General features: G+C 58.6%; 1 protein-coding gene across 2 annotated transcripts in view; it reads left to right on the forward strand.

The window, feature by feature from the left end:
* The window catches only part of PXDN (peroxidasin), a 58,920-nt gene extending 49,602 nt beyond the window's left edge, over positions 1-9,318 (forward strand). For both annotated transcript variants that reach the window (XM_072938271.1, XM_072938272.1), the window contains 6 exons: positions 1,733-1,867; positions 2,137-2,345; positions 4,588-4,708; positions 4,911-5,043; positions 6,682-6,792; positions 7,214-9,318. In XM_072938271.1, coding sequence (XP_072794372.1) covers positions 1,733-1,867; positions 2,137-2,345; positions 4,588-4,708; positions 4,911-5,043; positions 6,682-6,792; positions 7,214-7,333 — 829 coding nt within the window. In that variant the 3' untranslated portion in view covers positions 7,334-9,318. The remainder of the gene's footprint in view (positions 1-1,732; positions 1,868-2,136; positions 2,346-4,587; positions 4,709-4,910; positions 5,044-6,681; positions 6,793-7,213) is intronic.
* Positions 9,319-13,557: the final 4,239 nt, after the last annotated feature.

The raw sequence follows: 13,557 nt of genomic DNA on the forward strand, positions 1-13,557 counted from the left end.
CTTTCCTGGCTCTCCGGGTCGCGGAAGGGTGCCTCGCCCGTTCCTAGGTTGTGCCCTTAGCCCTGCAGCTGAGGCGTGTTCCCCTGGGACCCGCCTGTGCCTGTGGAGAAAATGACTTTCTATTCATAGTTTGTTTCAGGTTGTGAATAAGTGAACTTCGTGCTCTGGGAAGTTTACTATGTTCCAGCGTTCCTTTGAATCAGTGTTAGGTTGCTGGGTACATAAACACACCCTCCAGCAGGACGGGGACCTTGTGCCGCCGTGATGCTCAGCCAGGGACTGTGAACTGTCTGTATGTTTTGTGCTTAAGTACCCTCCGAGGTTCTCATCCAGATGGATGCAATTACTTTCCTGGCATTTCTCTCCTTTGCCCAACTTATTTCAAAACAGTTTAAAGAACCCTCTGTCCAGCTTAGCACTGCTAGCAGGGCAAGGGCCCCTGGGGGGACGTCAGGGAGACACACCCACAGGAGAACCACGCATTTGCTGTCTTCCGCGTCAGCCCTGGCTTGCAGGCTGGGAACGAGAGCAGGTGCCAGGAAGAGTGAGGACACAGGGCAGTGAGTTTGAGACATCATCCCCTGGGAAGCCATAGGGAGCCCAGGGCTTTGAAGCGGGGATCTGGGAATCACATGGTCTGCCTGTTTCGGTGGCGCCCGGTCAGGTCTCCTCATTTCTGGGAGCATAGTGAGGGGGTAGGGCCCATGCCTGCCTTTGTCCAGGGTCTGCACCCCCAGCGTGGGCGGCCCGCCCCTGTTGGCGGGTCACTCGGGCTGGGGCAGACGGAGGGAACCCTGCCTGGGAACGGGTTGTTTCCATTGGGAAAAGCCCCTCAGGCAGAGACCACACTGGCCGGGCTCTTTCCAATTGTATTTCCGTCCAAACTAAAGTTCAGTGTCACCATTCTTGACCTTGGAGAGCGAGGGCAGCGGCTCCGTGGGAGGGGCTCCCCCGTCTAACACCACTGTGCACCCTGCTCCTGAGCTGAGGGACCGCAGACGGGCCCTGCACCACCTCGTCCGCTGCCCCGTCCCTCATCCAGGGGCTGGGGAAGGCGCCTCCGCTGTAGGACGCACTTGAAAGATCGACTTGAGCTTCATTTGAGCAACATTGAAACTGACCACCGGCTGCTGTCTGGCAGGTGTCGGAGGACGGCACGAGAGCTTGGAAAAGAGTGTGATAGAGAGGGTCAGCTTTTTGCTTGTTCATGTATTTTTAAGGAATTGGAAATTTTTGATGAAAAGTTTGTTCTTGAACATTTAAGCTCTCCCGTCTTAGTCTTTTGCTCTATTTCCACTTAGAAGCGTCTTCAGAGCTGATGTGTTTTCAGTATGTGGCAGAACCCCAGTAATCTTCGCGAAGTGTGTCTTCAGCTTATATCGCTTATAAAAGAATATTGGACAGGTGTATGTTAAGATGTCAAGGTGTCTCTGAATGGTCAGGAAAGGCGTGGCTTTAATTTCCTTGCTTTCTGGACTGCTCTAAACTGCACAGTCAATGTATCTATGTGTCTGTTTTCTGCGTGTATTTAAGCAGAAAGTAGGACGTTTCTTTAAAAGATAACGGGTAGGTAAGGTGCTTTAAAGAAAGAGCAGTGAGTTGGATGTGTTTCGTGAAGGTCCGAATGATGCAAATAATGACGGAGAAAATGAACCCTTGTCCTCGTCACTGGGGGGCTCTCCGCCAGCTCCAGCTCCGCCCAGTGAACCGAAGGCCCCGCTGGGTTTTGCAGGCTGTATGGCTCCCCGCTCAACATCGACCTGTTTCCGGCCCTCGTGGTGGAGGACCTGGTGCCCGGCAGCCGCCTGGGGCCCACCCTCATGTGTCTGCTGAGCTCGCAGTTCAAGCGCTTACGCGACGGGGACAGGTAAAGGCAGGTGCGCCTGCCGCTGGGTCACTCGGCGGGTGGCCACGTGCCGGCAGTGTTTCTGGAAAGTGGCCTGAGTGGGCTCTCAGGGGGCTTGCCCTCTGCAGCTTTAGTCCGGACCTCCTGGTCTGTGTTTTCTGAGTGGGGCTTAGAGCAACGTGTGCGTCCACCGCTACGTGACCCTTAAGTGCGCCACTGCCGTCTGCACCGTTGGTGGGGCTTTCGAGTCCCGTGCGCGCTCTGAGCTCGCTCTCGCCCTGGGGACGCAGGCTGTGGTACGAGAACCCGGGGGTGTTCACCCCGGCCCAGCTCACACAGATCAAGCAGACGTCGCTGGCCCGGATCCTTTGCGACAACTCAGACAACATCACACGTGTGCAGCGGGACGTGTTCCGGGTGGCGGAGTTCCCGCACGGGTACAGCAGCTGTGACGAGATCCCCAGAGTGGACTTGCGCGTGTGGCAGGACTGCTGTGAGGGTGAGCGTCCCCGGGCCGGGCCCAGCGCCCCCGCACTGATGGCGTGGGTACAAGTGCGGACGGGAATGGGCTCGGCAGGGCAGGCGGGCTGGAGGGCGCTTGTTAAACCACGGTGAGTCCGCACGGAGCCTGAGACAAAGTATGAGTGTGAGGGATCTGGGATGCCCAGGGACTGGAGTCAATATGACAACTAAAATACCAAGTAAAAGGCAGAACACGAGGCTTTCATGGCGTTTGCCCGTAGTTTCTTTCCCAGTTGGGCGGCCTGTGTATCTGTGCCCCACAGACGAGAGATAAGCGAGAAACACAGCCACAGAGCATCAGACCAGCTGTGACTTAGAAGTGTGTGCGGTCTGTTCTGCGTCCGCAGTCACTCGTGCAGCCAGAGAAGCGTGCTGTAAAACTCCTTCTGGGGAGCGGAGGGGTGACGGGACGTTCCTGTGGGAGGTGGCCTCGAGCTCCGGAGCCTGGAGGCCCTGGGAAGTGGTGGGGCAGCCAGTCCTGCGGCTTTGCGTGGTTTCTGGACGCACCATTCAGGCCGCCCGTGCGGCTGCTGCCCCCACATTGTGGCTCCTTCTCGACATTCCGAAATCCCGCCCGTGGTTAACCTCGGCTTCGTGTTCTGATTTGAACATGGTTTTGGTTTTATTCAAACTATGATCAGAGACCCAGGAAACATTCAATCTGGGGGACATTTAGGATGCACCCCGTGTAACCCTGCTCTTCTGTGGTGAGGGAACCGAGGCCACCAGCATGGGGAGACCCGCACGGACCATGTCCGAGCTGGGCACCATGGGCGAGGGGGGCCTGGGCCCTGGACCCCCACCCTCGCCCCGCAGGCCGGTGGCCACCAAGTGTGGAAACCAGAGTTTTCTCTTCCACTTCTTCCCTGTAGAAATAGTTGTGGTCAACTTGCTTCTACTGGGAACCTATTTAAGAAGCTGTTATTTTCAATATTAAGTATTCACGTCTTGGTGTGTGGCGTGTGTGTGTGATCTGGTCCTGTGTCTGCCTCTGTGGGTTCTCCTCTCTGTTTATGTATATTATACACATAACATAATACGTAAAACGTGTCCTGTGTTAAGCGTGTACATGACATGTGGTTTGTAACCTTGTAGGAGAATTCACGTGAAATTAAAATTTTCCTAGCCGAGTGCCCAATTTTCCAAAGCATTTGCATTCTCATTTTTATAGTTTCGGGGAATTTTTGTTTGTTTTAGCTTTTTTTACATCTTCTGACTGGTTTCTCAGAGTCACAGCACTTGACCACACATATGACAGAGAATTTGATTCTTGGATTTGCAGAAAATTGTTCTCTTTGAAAATCATTAGGAAAAGCCAGTTCTGTTCAGATGCAGAAACTCCGTTTTCTCAGAACGTGGGCAGATTCTCGTAGTTGCTTAGGAAGGCGCAGACAGGTTCCCTGCTCTTTGCTCCCAAATCTGAAGCCCTCGAGGGCCTGAGTCTTCAGTCCAGGCTGAGTCCCCCGTGGCGTCTGACAGGGCCTTTCCCGCTGTCGCTGGTGGCTGGTCAGAGAGATTCAGGCATCCGCAGCAAGACAGCCTTTCCTGGGTACTTTTCCTCTTAAAATAGCAGGCATGGCCCTCAGCTCATAAAATCAGAGAATGCTTTGTAAGCTTTATCTGTTTTCATTTTGGCCTAAAAGCCGTACCCAAAAAGTAGCAGGAAAAAAACGAATCAAGGGTTTATAGGACCAGATGTTGATTGCTATTGAGTTTTCAACCCAACTTTTATAAAAACTCACTCAGCGCAGACTTTGCTAAGCTCACGTCTCAGCCACGCCAGCGTGTGTTTCCGAGCAGGACTCCCGCGCGTCTCCAGAGAAGCTAAGGAGCGGTTCCAGGGGGCGGACCTGCTGCTTCTGAGCAGAGTTGTGAATTTAGCTTCTTTGTGGAGGCTGATGAGTCACAGGGGAGAAGGCACACACATACACACAATTTTGAAAATTTTTGGAATAATTGTGGAAATTGTTGAAATAGTACAAAAACTCCCAGGACTCGGGGGCCAGCTGTGCATGGGGACCCTGGGAGGAGTAGTGGGAGGTGGGAGGCCCCGGCCAGGCCGCCGCCCCGGTCAGGGAGCGGTGAGCGCAGGGCCCCTCAGCCCCGCGGGCGGGAGCATCAGGGTGTGTCCCGTGGGAAAGGCTGCGATACTTGCCGGGGGACTTGCTACCCCCTGATGAGAGCCACCGACCACTGACCTGCCTGCACTTTGCTCTCAGACTGCAGAACCAGGGGGCAGTTCAACGCCTTTTCCTATCACTTCCGAGGCAAGCGATCCCTTGAGTTCAGCTACCAGGGCGACGAGCCTGGCAGGGATGCCGGACCTCGGGAGATGTCGAGGTAGGGCCGAGTCCCGCGCGGAGGCCGTGCACCGTGCGCGGGGCCTGGGGCGGGGGGGCGTCCCACATGGCCCCCACGTGGCGTGACCACTCCGTGTCCCCCAGCCTCCGGCAGACTGCGGCTAGCACCCTGTCACTGGCTCCAGCTGCACCGCGGGTCTCACCGCGGAGTCTCACTGGTCTCTCCCCACCTGCCCGTGCAGAGTTGGGAAACAGGGGAAGCGTCCCAGCAACGCCACGGCCGCCGCCTCCGAGCGCCCACAGGTACCGGGGACGAGCGACTTCAGGGAGTTTGTTCTGGAGATGCAGAAGACCATCACGGACCTCAGGAAGCAGGTGAGGGCTCCTCGTGCCTGTAGCTCAGCCGTCCTCTGAATCCTCATGTGCAGGCCCCATGTGCGTGTCTCCCAGGGCTGTGGAGGGAAATTCTGCCCAGACAGCCTGGGGTCCTCGGTCATGGACCCCCAGGGACGTCCCTTTTGTCTTTTTGCTCCTGTTTGTCTTGTCTCCGGCCTGGCCCAGAGATCGGGGACCCTAGCCATGGGCCAGGGTCAGTGCCATTGGGGAGGAATGCTGGGTCCCAGGGATGCTGGCTGAAGCCTCCATGGAGCCATGGGCTGTGAGCGGCTCAGAGTCGGGACACGGGTGCAGAATTCAAACCTCAGTCCTGCCCAAAGCCGCTTCTTCGGGAAAGACGGTCAGACCTCTGTTCCCGGGGAGGTCTGGGGGCAGCCAGGTGCCCTTGGCTGAGGGAAGGGCACCGGCACGTCCGCGTCTCCCAGGGCCTGCAGGTTTGCAGGCACGAACGCTGTCTGCTTCCGCATGTCTGCACTGGGGTCTCAGCGTAATTCCACGTAAGCAGGAGGGGGGAGAGAGGTCTCGGATTAGCAGAGAGCATGCAGACTACAGAAGGTCGCATCTGCAGGGATTCCTGAGCTCTGGAGCCGTCCAGAGCCAGGCCTGGAAGCGGGGGTCTTAGCGCAAACCCTTGCTGCTCTGGGAGCCCCAGCCCTCAGGCTTGGCCGACTTCGTGTCCCCTGCCCCAGGTGTGGTGCTCGGCCTCTGCACACCTGCCCCATGCCTGCCCTGCACCTCCTCCTCCTCAGGGCCAGGGACAGGGTGGCAGCTCAGGTGCTGAGCGCGGACACGCGGGGACGGTCAGGCAGAGAGGGCGGGCAGGCCGGGCACCCTGCTGGGCCACAGCCGGAGACACAAACCCAAGCACATCCCCCAGAGCTGACGGCCCAGGCGTCTTGAGGGCCCAGCCTGGGGCGGGGGAGCGACACCCTAGGAGGAGTGCGCAGATTGATGGCTGGACCGATGGCCCGAGGGTCCCCCTGCGAGTGGAGGGCGCAGGTGGGGTGAGGTCGCCGCACAGATGGCTCAGGTGACCGAAGACGGAGGGCGGCAGGGCGGAGCGATGTCACGCCCGGGACCCCGGCCCTATTCAGACCTCACTTAGCAGTCAGCTGAGGTGTGGGGACGGTCTGCACGAGGTGGGGGTGTGCTTGCCTCTCACGTGCTCCAGAGGGACCTGGGGGGCTGCGGGACCCTCCACGGTGCAGAGACCTAGGGATTTCCCGCCTCGGCACCCGGTCAGCACCACTCGGCAGGGGCCGCCGTGCCGCCAGGAGCAGCAGCGGCACGGCCTCGCGCTCCTTGGAGCAGCTGGCGCCGTGTGTCCCCGCCCCCGGTGCTCGCGCTCACCCCTGAGGCGGCAGCGTCTCCCCTTCTCACGAGGTAACCGCTCAGCGTGTTTGCGGTAAGCGCGTTTCTCGCATCAGCGCGGCAGCAGTCAGGCCGTGGTCCTGGAGCTCCCGGGCAAACAGCTGTCCAAGGACTATGCTGGAGGTTCCTTAGGAACATTTGTCTCAGTCCCTCTTGGTCGCCAGGCATCACTTCAGTGAAGGAGCAGCTGTGACCCTGAGCTGACCTCTTCCTCGGTGTGACCCACGCCTCCTCTGCTTTGTGCAGATAAAGAAGCTCGAGTCCCGGCTCAGCACCGGGTGCGTGGATGCCGACGGCAACCCTCACGCCAACGGAGCCAAGTGGAGACGGGACCCCTGCACCGCCTGTGAATGCCGCGTGAGTGTGGACTCTGTCTGGGAACCGGGTCACGAGTGCTTGGCTGCGGACGGCTGGGCAGTCAGAGCTCTGCTGTGGCAGAGAGGGCGCTGTGTCCCTGGTGGTGGTCTGCGCTGGGGATGATGGAGCCCTGGCCCCTCCATCTTCTCGCTAGTCGGCCCTCCTTCTGGTCGACGCCCAGGGACAGGGTCCCAGGGTCCCCAGTGGGCAGCGTGGAAGAGGTGCAGCTGTGGTCCGGGGACGGTGGCAGAAGACGGCGGAGGCGGGCTGGAAGGAGTGGGGTGTCTGCGCTGTGAACCAGCCAAGAGAGTCAGCTGCTCTCTGATTGCAGAGCCCACCCAGCAGGCCAGACGGGGAGGGAGAGCGTGACGCAGGCCCGGCTCTCCCGGGGACTGACCGGCTGGCGCCGTCTCTCCTCCAGGACGGGCAGGTCACCTGCTTCGTGGAAGCCTGCCAGCCTGCCGATTGTCCAGCGCCCGTGAGAGCCAGCGGGGCCTGCTGTCCAGCCTGCCCGAGCGACTCCCCAGGAAAGAAGCCTTAGGTGCCTGGAGGCCCAGCGCGTCTCCGTGCGTCCTCCGCGGCCGCGCTGGTTTGGGGAGCGCAGGCCAGGAGCGTTGAGGCTTGGGGGTTCCAGGCCGCGGCTCCGGCTGTGTTGGAACTAACCCAGGATCCTTGCTCACCAGGAGGCCCTGGAGCAGACGAGGGCGGGAAGCAGACACATGTCCTAACTTCATGTTAGATTTCTCAGGTTTTTATTTAATTTTTTTAATGAAAAATTGGTGCTACTATTAAATTGCACAGTTAAATCATTTAGGCTCCTAAGTTGATTTCAGCTAATATCACCATTTCTCCTCAACTGAAACTTAGTCCTGCTGGTTCCTGATTCCAAGAGCTTGCAGGCCCGTCGCCCAAGGGATGGGCGCAGAGCGGAGCTGCTGGCAGAGGGCGCGGGATTTACGAGAAATTCAGTATTTGGCAAACGGAATGGAGTCTCTGTGGAGCACGTTGGGTGACGCTCTTAGGGGTGACACAGGCTCTCATACCCCGTCACCCCACATCCGCCAGACCACAGCCCCTCCTCCGGTCCTCCGCAGCCTCCCGGGGCCTTGCCTGCACCGCAGAGCAGACGTCCCTGCCGCCCGCAGCCCCAGCACATCGTGCAGCTCGGCTCTCCTTTCGCCCAGATCATGAGGTTATTAAGCCGCATTTAGGAACAAGTCTTGAGTTCATGTCCGACCTGCATATGCACTGCCTAGTGTGGACCAGAAATGAAAACCCTCCATGCTGTAGCGGACGGGGCCTACTGCTCCGTGCACGTGCCAGCTCGTGCTCCGCTCCATCGCCGGACTCGGTCCCGCTCGAGCCCATGGAGAGTCACGACGCCCTAGATTCTTCTGCCGACGGGAGGAGTTCGAATGTGGGGAACTTTCTGACTGCAGGTTGTGTGAGTGAGTTAAAGCAATCCCTGTACCTCATTTGTATTTTCAAAATGCACGACGCTTTATGAAATTTTGCCCACGTTTTAGTGTTAGACACGGCAGGAGTCATTTCTACTCTGCAGAAGTTCTTACAGAATCCAGTGAAAAGCAACTTTCATACCTCATGGTCTGTCTTTTTAATTGACCAAAATCCTCCTGTTTTGTTCCAAATACAAAGTGATCTGTGTTCTGAGAAACATGTCCTGCACATTCTGTTCAGTTCTGCAGACGCTGATTAGTGTCCACTGGGAGCCAGGCCTTGTGCTGGGCACAGACGCAGGGCCCGCCTGCCCGTCCCAGCAGAGACCCAGGAGGACCTGGCTGTCTCCGTCCCCTGGGGAGTCCATCACGGGGGCGGCGGGGCTGGTGGCGGGGAAGGCCAGTCTCCGGCAGTGTCTGGCGCATAGTGAGCAGTTGAAAGCCTGGGTTTAGCCCGGCACAGCCTCCTTCACCTGCAGGAGAGCCCAGTGCCTGCATGTTCATATTCCAGCCTGAGCAGCTTTAAACAGTCCGCTTGCCTTCTGCCCTCATATCACTGAGTGATGAATAAAAGCCCCACGTCCCATGGGGCACAGGACTTCTTTTGAAATTGCAAGTCGAATTGAGTAACCAAATCCTGAAACAGATTTCTGTAAACAGAAAGAGGAAAACTCCGTCTGAAAGTCCATGGTTCTGTAAGTTGCTCAGATGTGAAAGGACCACGGAGCCCGCGCTCTGCAGTGTTGGCGTCTGGAGGTGCCCGGGAGGCCTGTCTGCGGCCCCGTGCGGAGGCGGCCGGCTCGCGGGTTAAGGCTTGTGGTCTGAGCGGTTGTGGAAGGATGGCACCGTCTCAGTCGACCGGGCGGTCTGGTGCGCGGAGCAGCTCCGCGGTGCAGCTGGGATGTCCGCAGAATCACCGGTGGGGGTGGGCAGAGCGGGTTTCATTCACTTCTAACGGTTTGCAACAGCAAGTGCCTTTCTTATGTTCATTGTAACCAGTACATCACCAAAGAGACGTTTGCACTATGTAACGATGCCTTTCGGTTCCAATAAACGGGCCACGTTTTCAGATGGAGATTGGACTTGCTTCTTTCACGGGCCGACCGCTGGCGGCTGTGCCTGCCCAGCCCAGGGCTGACAGTGGGAGCGGGCGAGGGGCAGGGCCCAGAGGCCGGAGGGAGCCCCGGGGCTGCGAGCACCACATCTGTAGGAGCGAGGAAGGCAGGTGGAAGGGGCTAGTTAAAAGGGAGTCCGTCCTCACGCAGAGCTGGGGTGCTGTCCTGGCGGACGGGGCTGGTGGGAGCGGAGCTCTCGGGAGAAGCCTGCAGCCCCGCCCTGTCCCTGACGTTTCAGAGTGTGAAGGGGACGTTTGTCAGGGAGAAGCCAACACACACAGGTGGGAACGGTGGGGCCTGCTCTCCCAAAGCAGGGGACAAGGGATGAGCCACTCCCCGAAGAACTGCCCGAGCACGGCTCTGTGGCCAGAAACGTGTGACCGTGTGACGGCTCTCCATCCTCCGGTGCTCTGGGCCCCAGGAGGAGAAGGTGCTGTTCTGAAGGGGCCTGGGGGCGGTGTGAGGGCACCTTGTGTAATTATCCAAGAAGGAAAGTGAAGTATCTGGGGAAAATGGTCTTGAGTTTTTGGAAGTTGTCAAATCATTTCAAAATTCGCAGTGAGACACTTGAGCTGCTTCCACTAGTGCGCGCCTCCTTGCAGGAGGCGACGAGCCTAAACCCTCTGGTGTGTTCGCGGAGGCTCCCCCGGGTCACAGGAGTGGGGACCTGGACACATCCCAGGGCTGAGTGTACAGACTGCAGCTGTCTTCCCGCCGAACGGCAAACGTAAAGTACATATGTGCGTAATGTGAGTCAGCGTTCACTGCACATGGTCGGGTCTCGGGGTGCTGTGACCGGGGGCTGGGGGCCAGGTCCCCAGGCCACGCGCCTGCAGAAGGTGCGTGGGCCGGAGGGGATAGGCCCTGGGTGAGGTGGACGTGGGACCAGCCCCTGGGACGGGTGGCAGCTCCCCGGCCCCCGCAGGAACCAGCAGTGGCTCTGAGCTGGGGGTGGGAGAGGGGCCCCACCTTGGGCCAGGTTCCGAGCACGTGCAGCGATGGGGGTGGTGCCCGACCCCTCCCTGGGGGACCCGGACTCCACATCCACTCCACGCGGCTGGAAGCTGCCTCGAGCCCGGGGCTGCAGCCCTAGGGGCAGAAGTTCAGCTTGCCTGGCCCACCAGCTGCTCACCTGCTCTCTGCCCCTCAGTCAGCAAAAGACAAGCTACATTGGTCTTGTCAAGTAAATTGGTCTGAACTTTCCTGGTCCACAGTTGACCCAGGTCGACACAGGGCTGAGGGCCATGCACCATTTTAACTCAAATGAAATGGGTGATGTAAAATCAGCAAACATCTCTGGCATCTTGTTTCTGAAGAGGAGAACGCGCAGACACGTGTATCGCCTTGCAGAAATGCCCACCTGCCTCCCGTGTGCAAGAGGCTATGCCAAATGGGGTACCTAGTTGCGGGGCTTTTGCAAAGAGTCTCAGTCTAGTGAATGTCCCAGAGCCATTTTAAATGTATTTTACTTCGGAAAAAAAAAAAAAAGTGTTTTCTGACCAAGTTTCAGGAAGTCGTCTGGTTTGCCCAGAGTTTTATGAACATGTTTTTTCTGGTTTTAACCGCTTCATCACCACCCGCAGCTGCAGCCCTGAGACCCTAGACCCTTAGAGTTGAGACAGACAGAGGACAAAGCACTGAGCCGTCAGGGTTGTCTGTCCCCAAAGCCACCAGAGGCTCAAGTGTCCTGAAACCCCCACCGTGGGTGGACGGGAGCCTCAGCTTGAGCAGGTGTGAGGCTGTCCTGCAATTCAGATGCGGGGAGGTGGGTCCCGAGGAGGGGACGGTGCCCCAGGGCGCCGGGGAGGGAGGGGTGGGCCGGGGCAGATCTGGACCTAATCTGGCCCTGTGCCCCCGGCCAGCCTGACCCGGCCCGCGGCTCCATCACGTCACCCCCAGGCTGCGCTCCCTGGAACAGGCTCCTTCCCGCGGGCGTCCCCCTGGGCTGCCGGCCAGTCTTCGTCAAAGCCCTGAACGGACCACACTGCTGCTCTGGGTACTGAGTGTTAACAGATTGTGGGTTTGCCTTCTTTCATGGGAACAAATACTCTCAAACCCCAAGCCTAGAGGCCTTGACGGTGAGGTAGCAGGTTTGAATTTGGAAGCTTCCAGAAGCCGCAGTGGTGCCTGCTTTTATATTTGTGGGCTTTGCTCACAGTACCCCTGTCTTATCTGCTGTTTGAGCATCCGGTGTCTTTGTTCCGAGACCGGGTCTCCAGGGGAGGGCAGCGGGCCGGGCTCCCCGGGGTCCCCACAGTGGCCGCACCTGGTGTCACAAACGCTTCCCCGACTGAACCTGCCAAGGTCCGTCTTTCTTCCCGTTACAGCTGAACGTCAGCCTAAAGCTGGTCTGGGCAGTTCTGCCAGGAAGCCCCATTTTTCGAGATTAGCTTCTTTGTGGCCACTTCGGTGTCCTGGTGTGGCGGGAACTGTCCCTCTGTCGCTGCAGGGACCGCTCCGGGCAGAGCGGTGGGTTGATGTGGCTTTTCTGTCTGGGAGGTCTGGGAATGGGAGCCTTCTGGTTTTCATGGAAGCGTTCTTTCCTGTTCCAACATTGAGCATGATCTTCAAGTGTCACGGGAAGCGGTTATTTTCGATGTGTTTTTATCGAAATCGCATCTCTGTAGCGGTTATTAACCCTCGGCTGCAAGCCCTGCGTCTCCTGGCTGCGTGACTTCCCTGTGACATGCTTTTCCCATTACCCACATCCTTCCCGGCAAACAGGCTGAGCCTCTTGTTTGTCCTCGCTGAGCAAAACAAAGCAGGGCAAACGGAGCCTCTGCTGAATGACTTAGCTCGCAGCTGTCCTCAGAGGAAGTTCCTGGGAAACACTGGTGTTTATGTTCTTTAAAAATTACTGCACCAGAAATTAACTCAGAGAATGGCCACTGTCATCATTTCTTGTAATCGTGATTCAGCGAGTGAAGTCCGGAGGGAATGGTGCCGGCCCCGCGTCTGTGGAAGGTCTCAGCCCGGGCTGGTCTCACCGCTGCCCTTCCCGACCCCCGGCAGCCCCGGAAGTCGGGAACTGAGGACCCCAGACTCAGACCCACTTCCTGTGACACTGAGGCCACGCTTTCTGCATCTCACCAAACTCAGAGAAACTGAGAAAACATTCAGCTCTTTGGTTCATGCCATGCTGTTCCCAAGATAATGCTGGGATTGCAGGCTCACTGAGTGTCCTCCGAGGGGCGGACAGAATCCCGGGGAGGGAGGGAGCCGTCCGAATGCTTGGAAGATGGTCTCTCATCTGTGCTGAACTCCAGTCCTGACCGCCCTCGCGTCAGCTGCGGGGTCCTCCCAGACGCCGCGCCTGGGCCCTCCGCGTGCATCCCTTCGTTCCCACTGCCTGTGCGACCCGGGCTCCGACACACGCGTCCTGCGAGTTTGATTCCGCTGTTCTGGCCCCGTGTGCACGGCCGCGCTCCCGGACAGCCTGGGCCTGGACACTGGCCCCCCCGGTTCCAGGACTGGTTCTCGAGGTTACAGTAAGTGGTGGCCTGGGTTTTCGTGTAAACAGGAAAGGGAGAGGATGCGGGAGTGTTCTGTAGCTCGCCTGAATTTAAAGGCAGTAGGGTTTTAATGACTCACGTGACCCAGAACGTCCTGAAACTAGAGGCCAGCGGCTGATACCCCAGCTCCCGCAGGGGCCGGGAGTGCACCTGGATCCCTGCCGCTCAACCCCGGCTTCCTGCTCGTGTGACTGAATTCCTGGGGCTCCCAGACGCACCTCTCCTGCCTTTGTGTCCGCCCGTGGCCGCGTCCTCACCACCTGAACAACTCCTGTGTCCCTCCCTGGCTCAGCCCCTGAGCCCCAGCGCCTCGTCTCCGGGACAGGGTCCGGGGGGCGGGGCCCGTGTCTGCGGGTCCGCTCTCCGGACTCACCTTGTCTTTCCCTGAGCTCAGTCACGTCCCGGTGATTACAGCAACTCGGGTGAGGGATAAGGACGCTGGGGCCAGGTGGCAGCAGTGGACAGGTGAGGGGGAGGTTCTCATTGTGTCTGAAGGTGCAATCGGCACGATTTCCTGACTGGCTCAGAGGCAGGTCAGAGAGAGCGACGCCTAGAGAAGGACCCCAGAGTTTTTGACTGAGGGGTTTGTTTTGTTCTGGTTTGGGGCTTTTTGCTGTTTTCTACCCCAGCCTCATGTCCTCGTGGCACTGAGCGCCCAACCACCTCGGCAGCTGGGAGGGC

Source organism: Vicugna pacos, chromosome 15 (genome assembly GCF_048564905.1).
Source record: "Vicugna pacos chromosome 15, VicPac4, whole genome shotgun sequence".
In the NCBI taxonomy this organism is placed as follows: Eukaryota; Metazoa; Chordata; class Mammalia; order Artiodactyla; family Camelidae; genus Vicugna; species Vicugna pacos.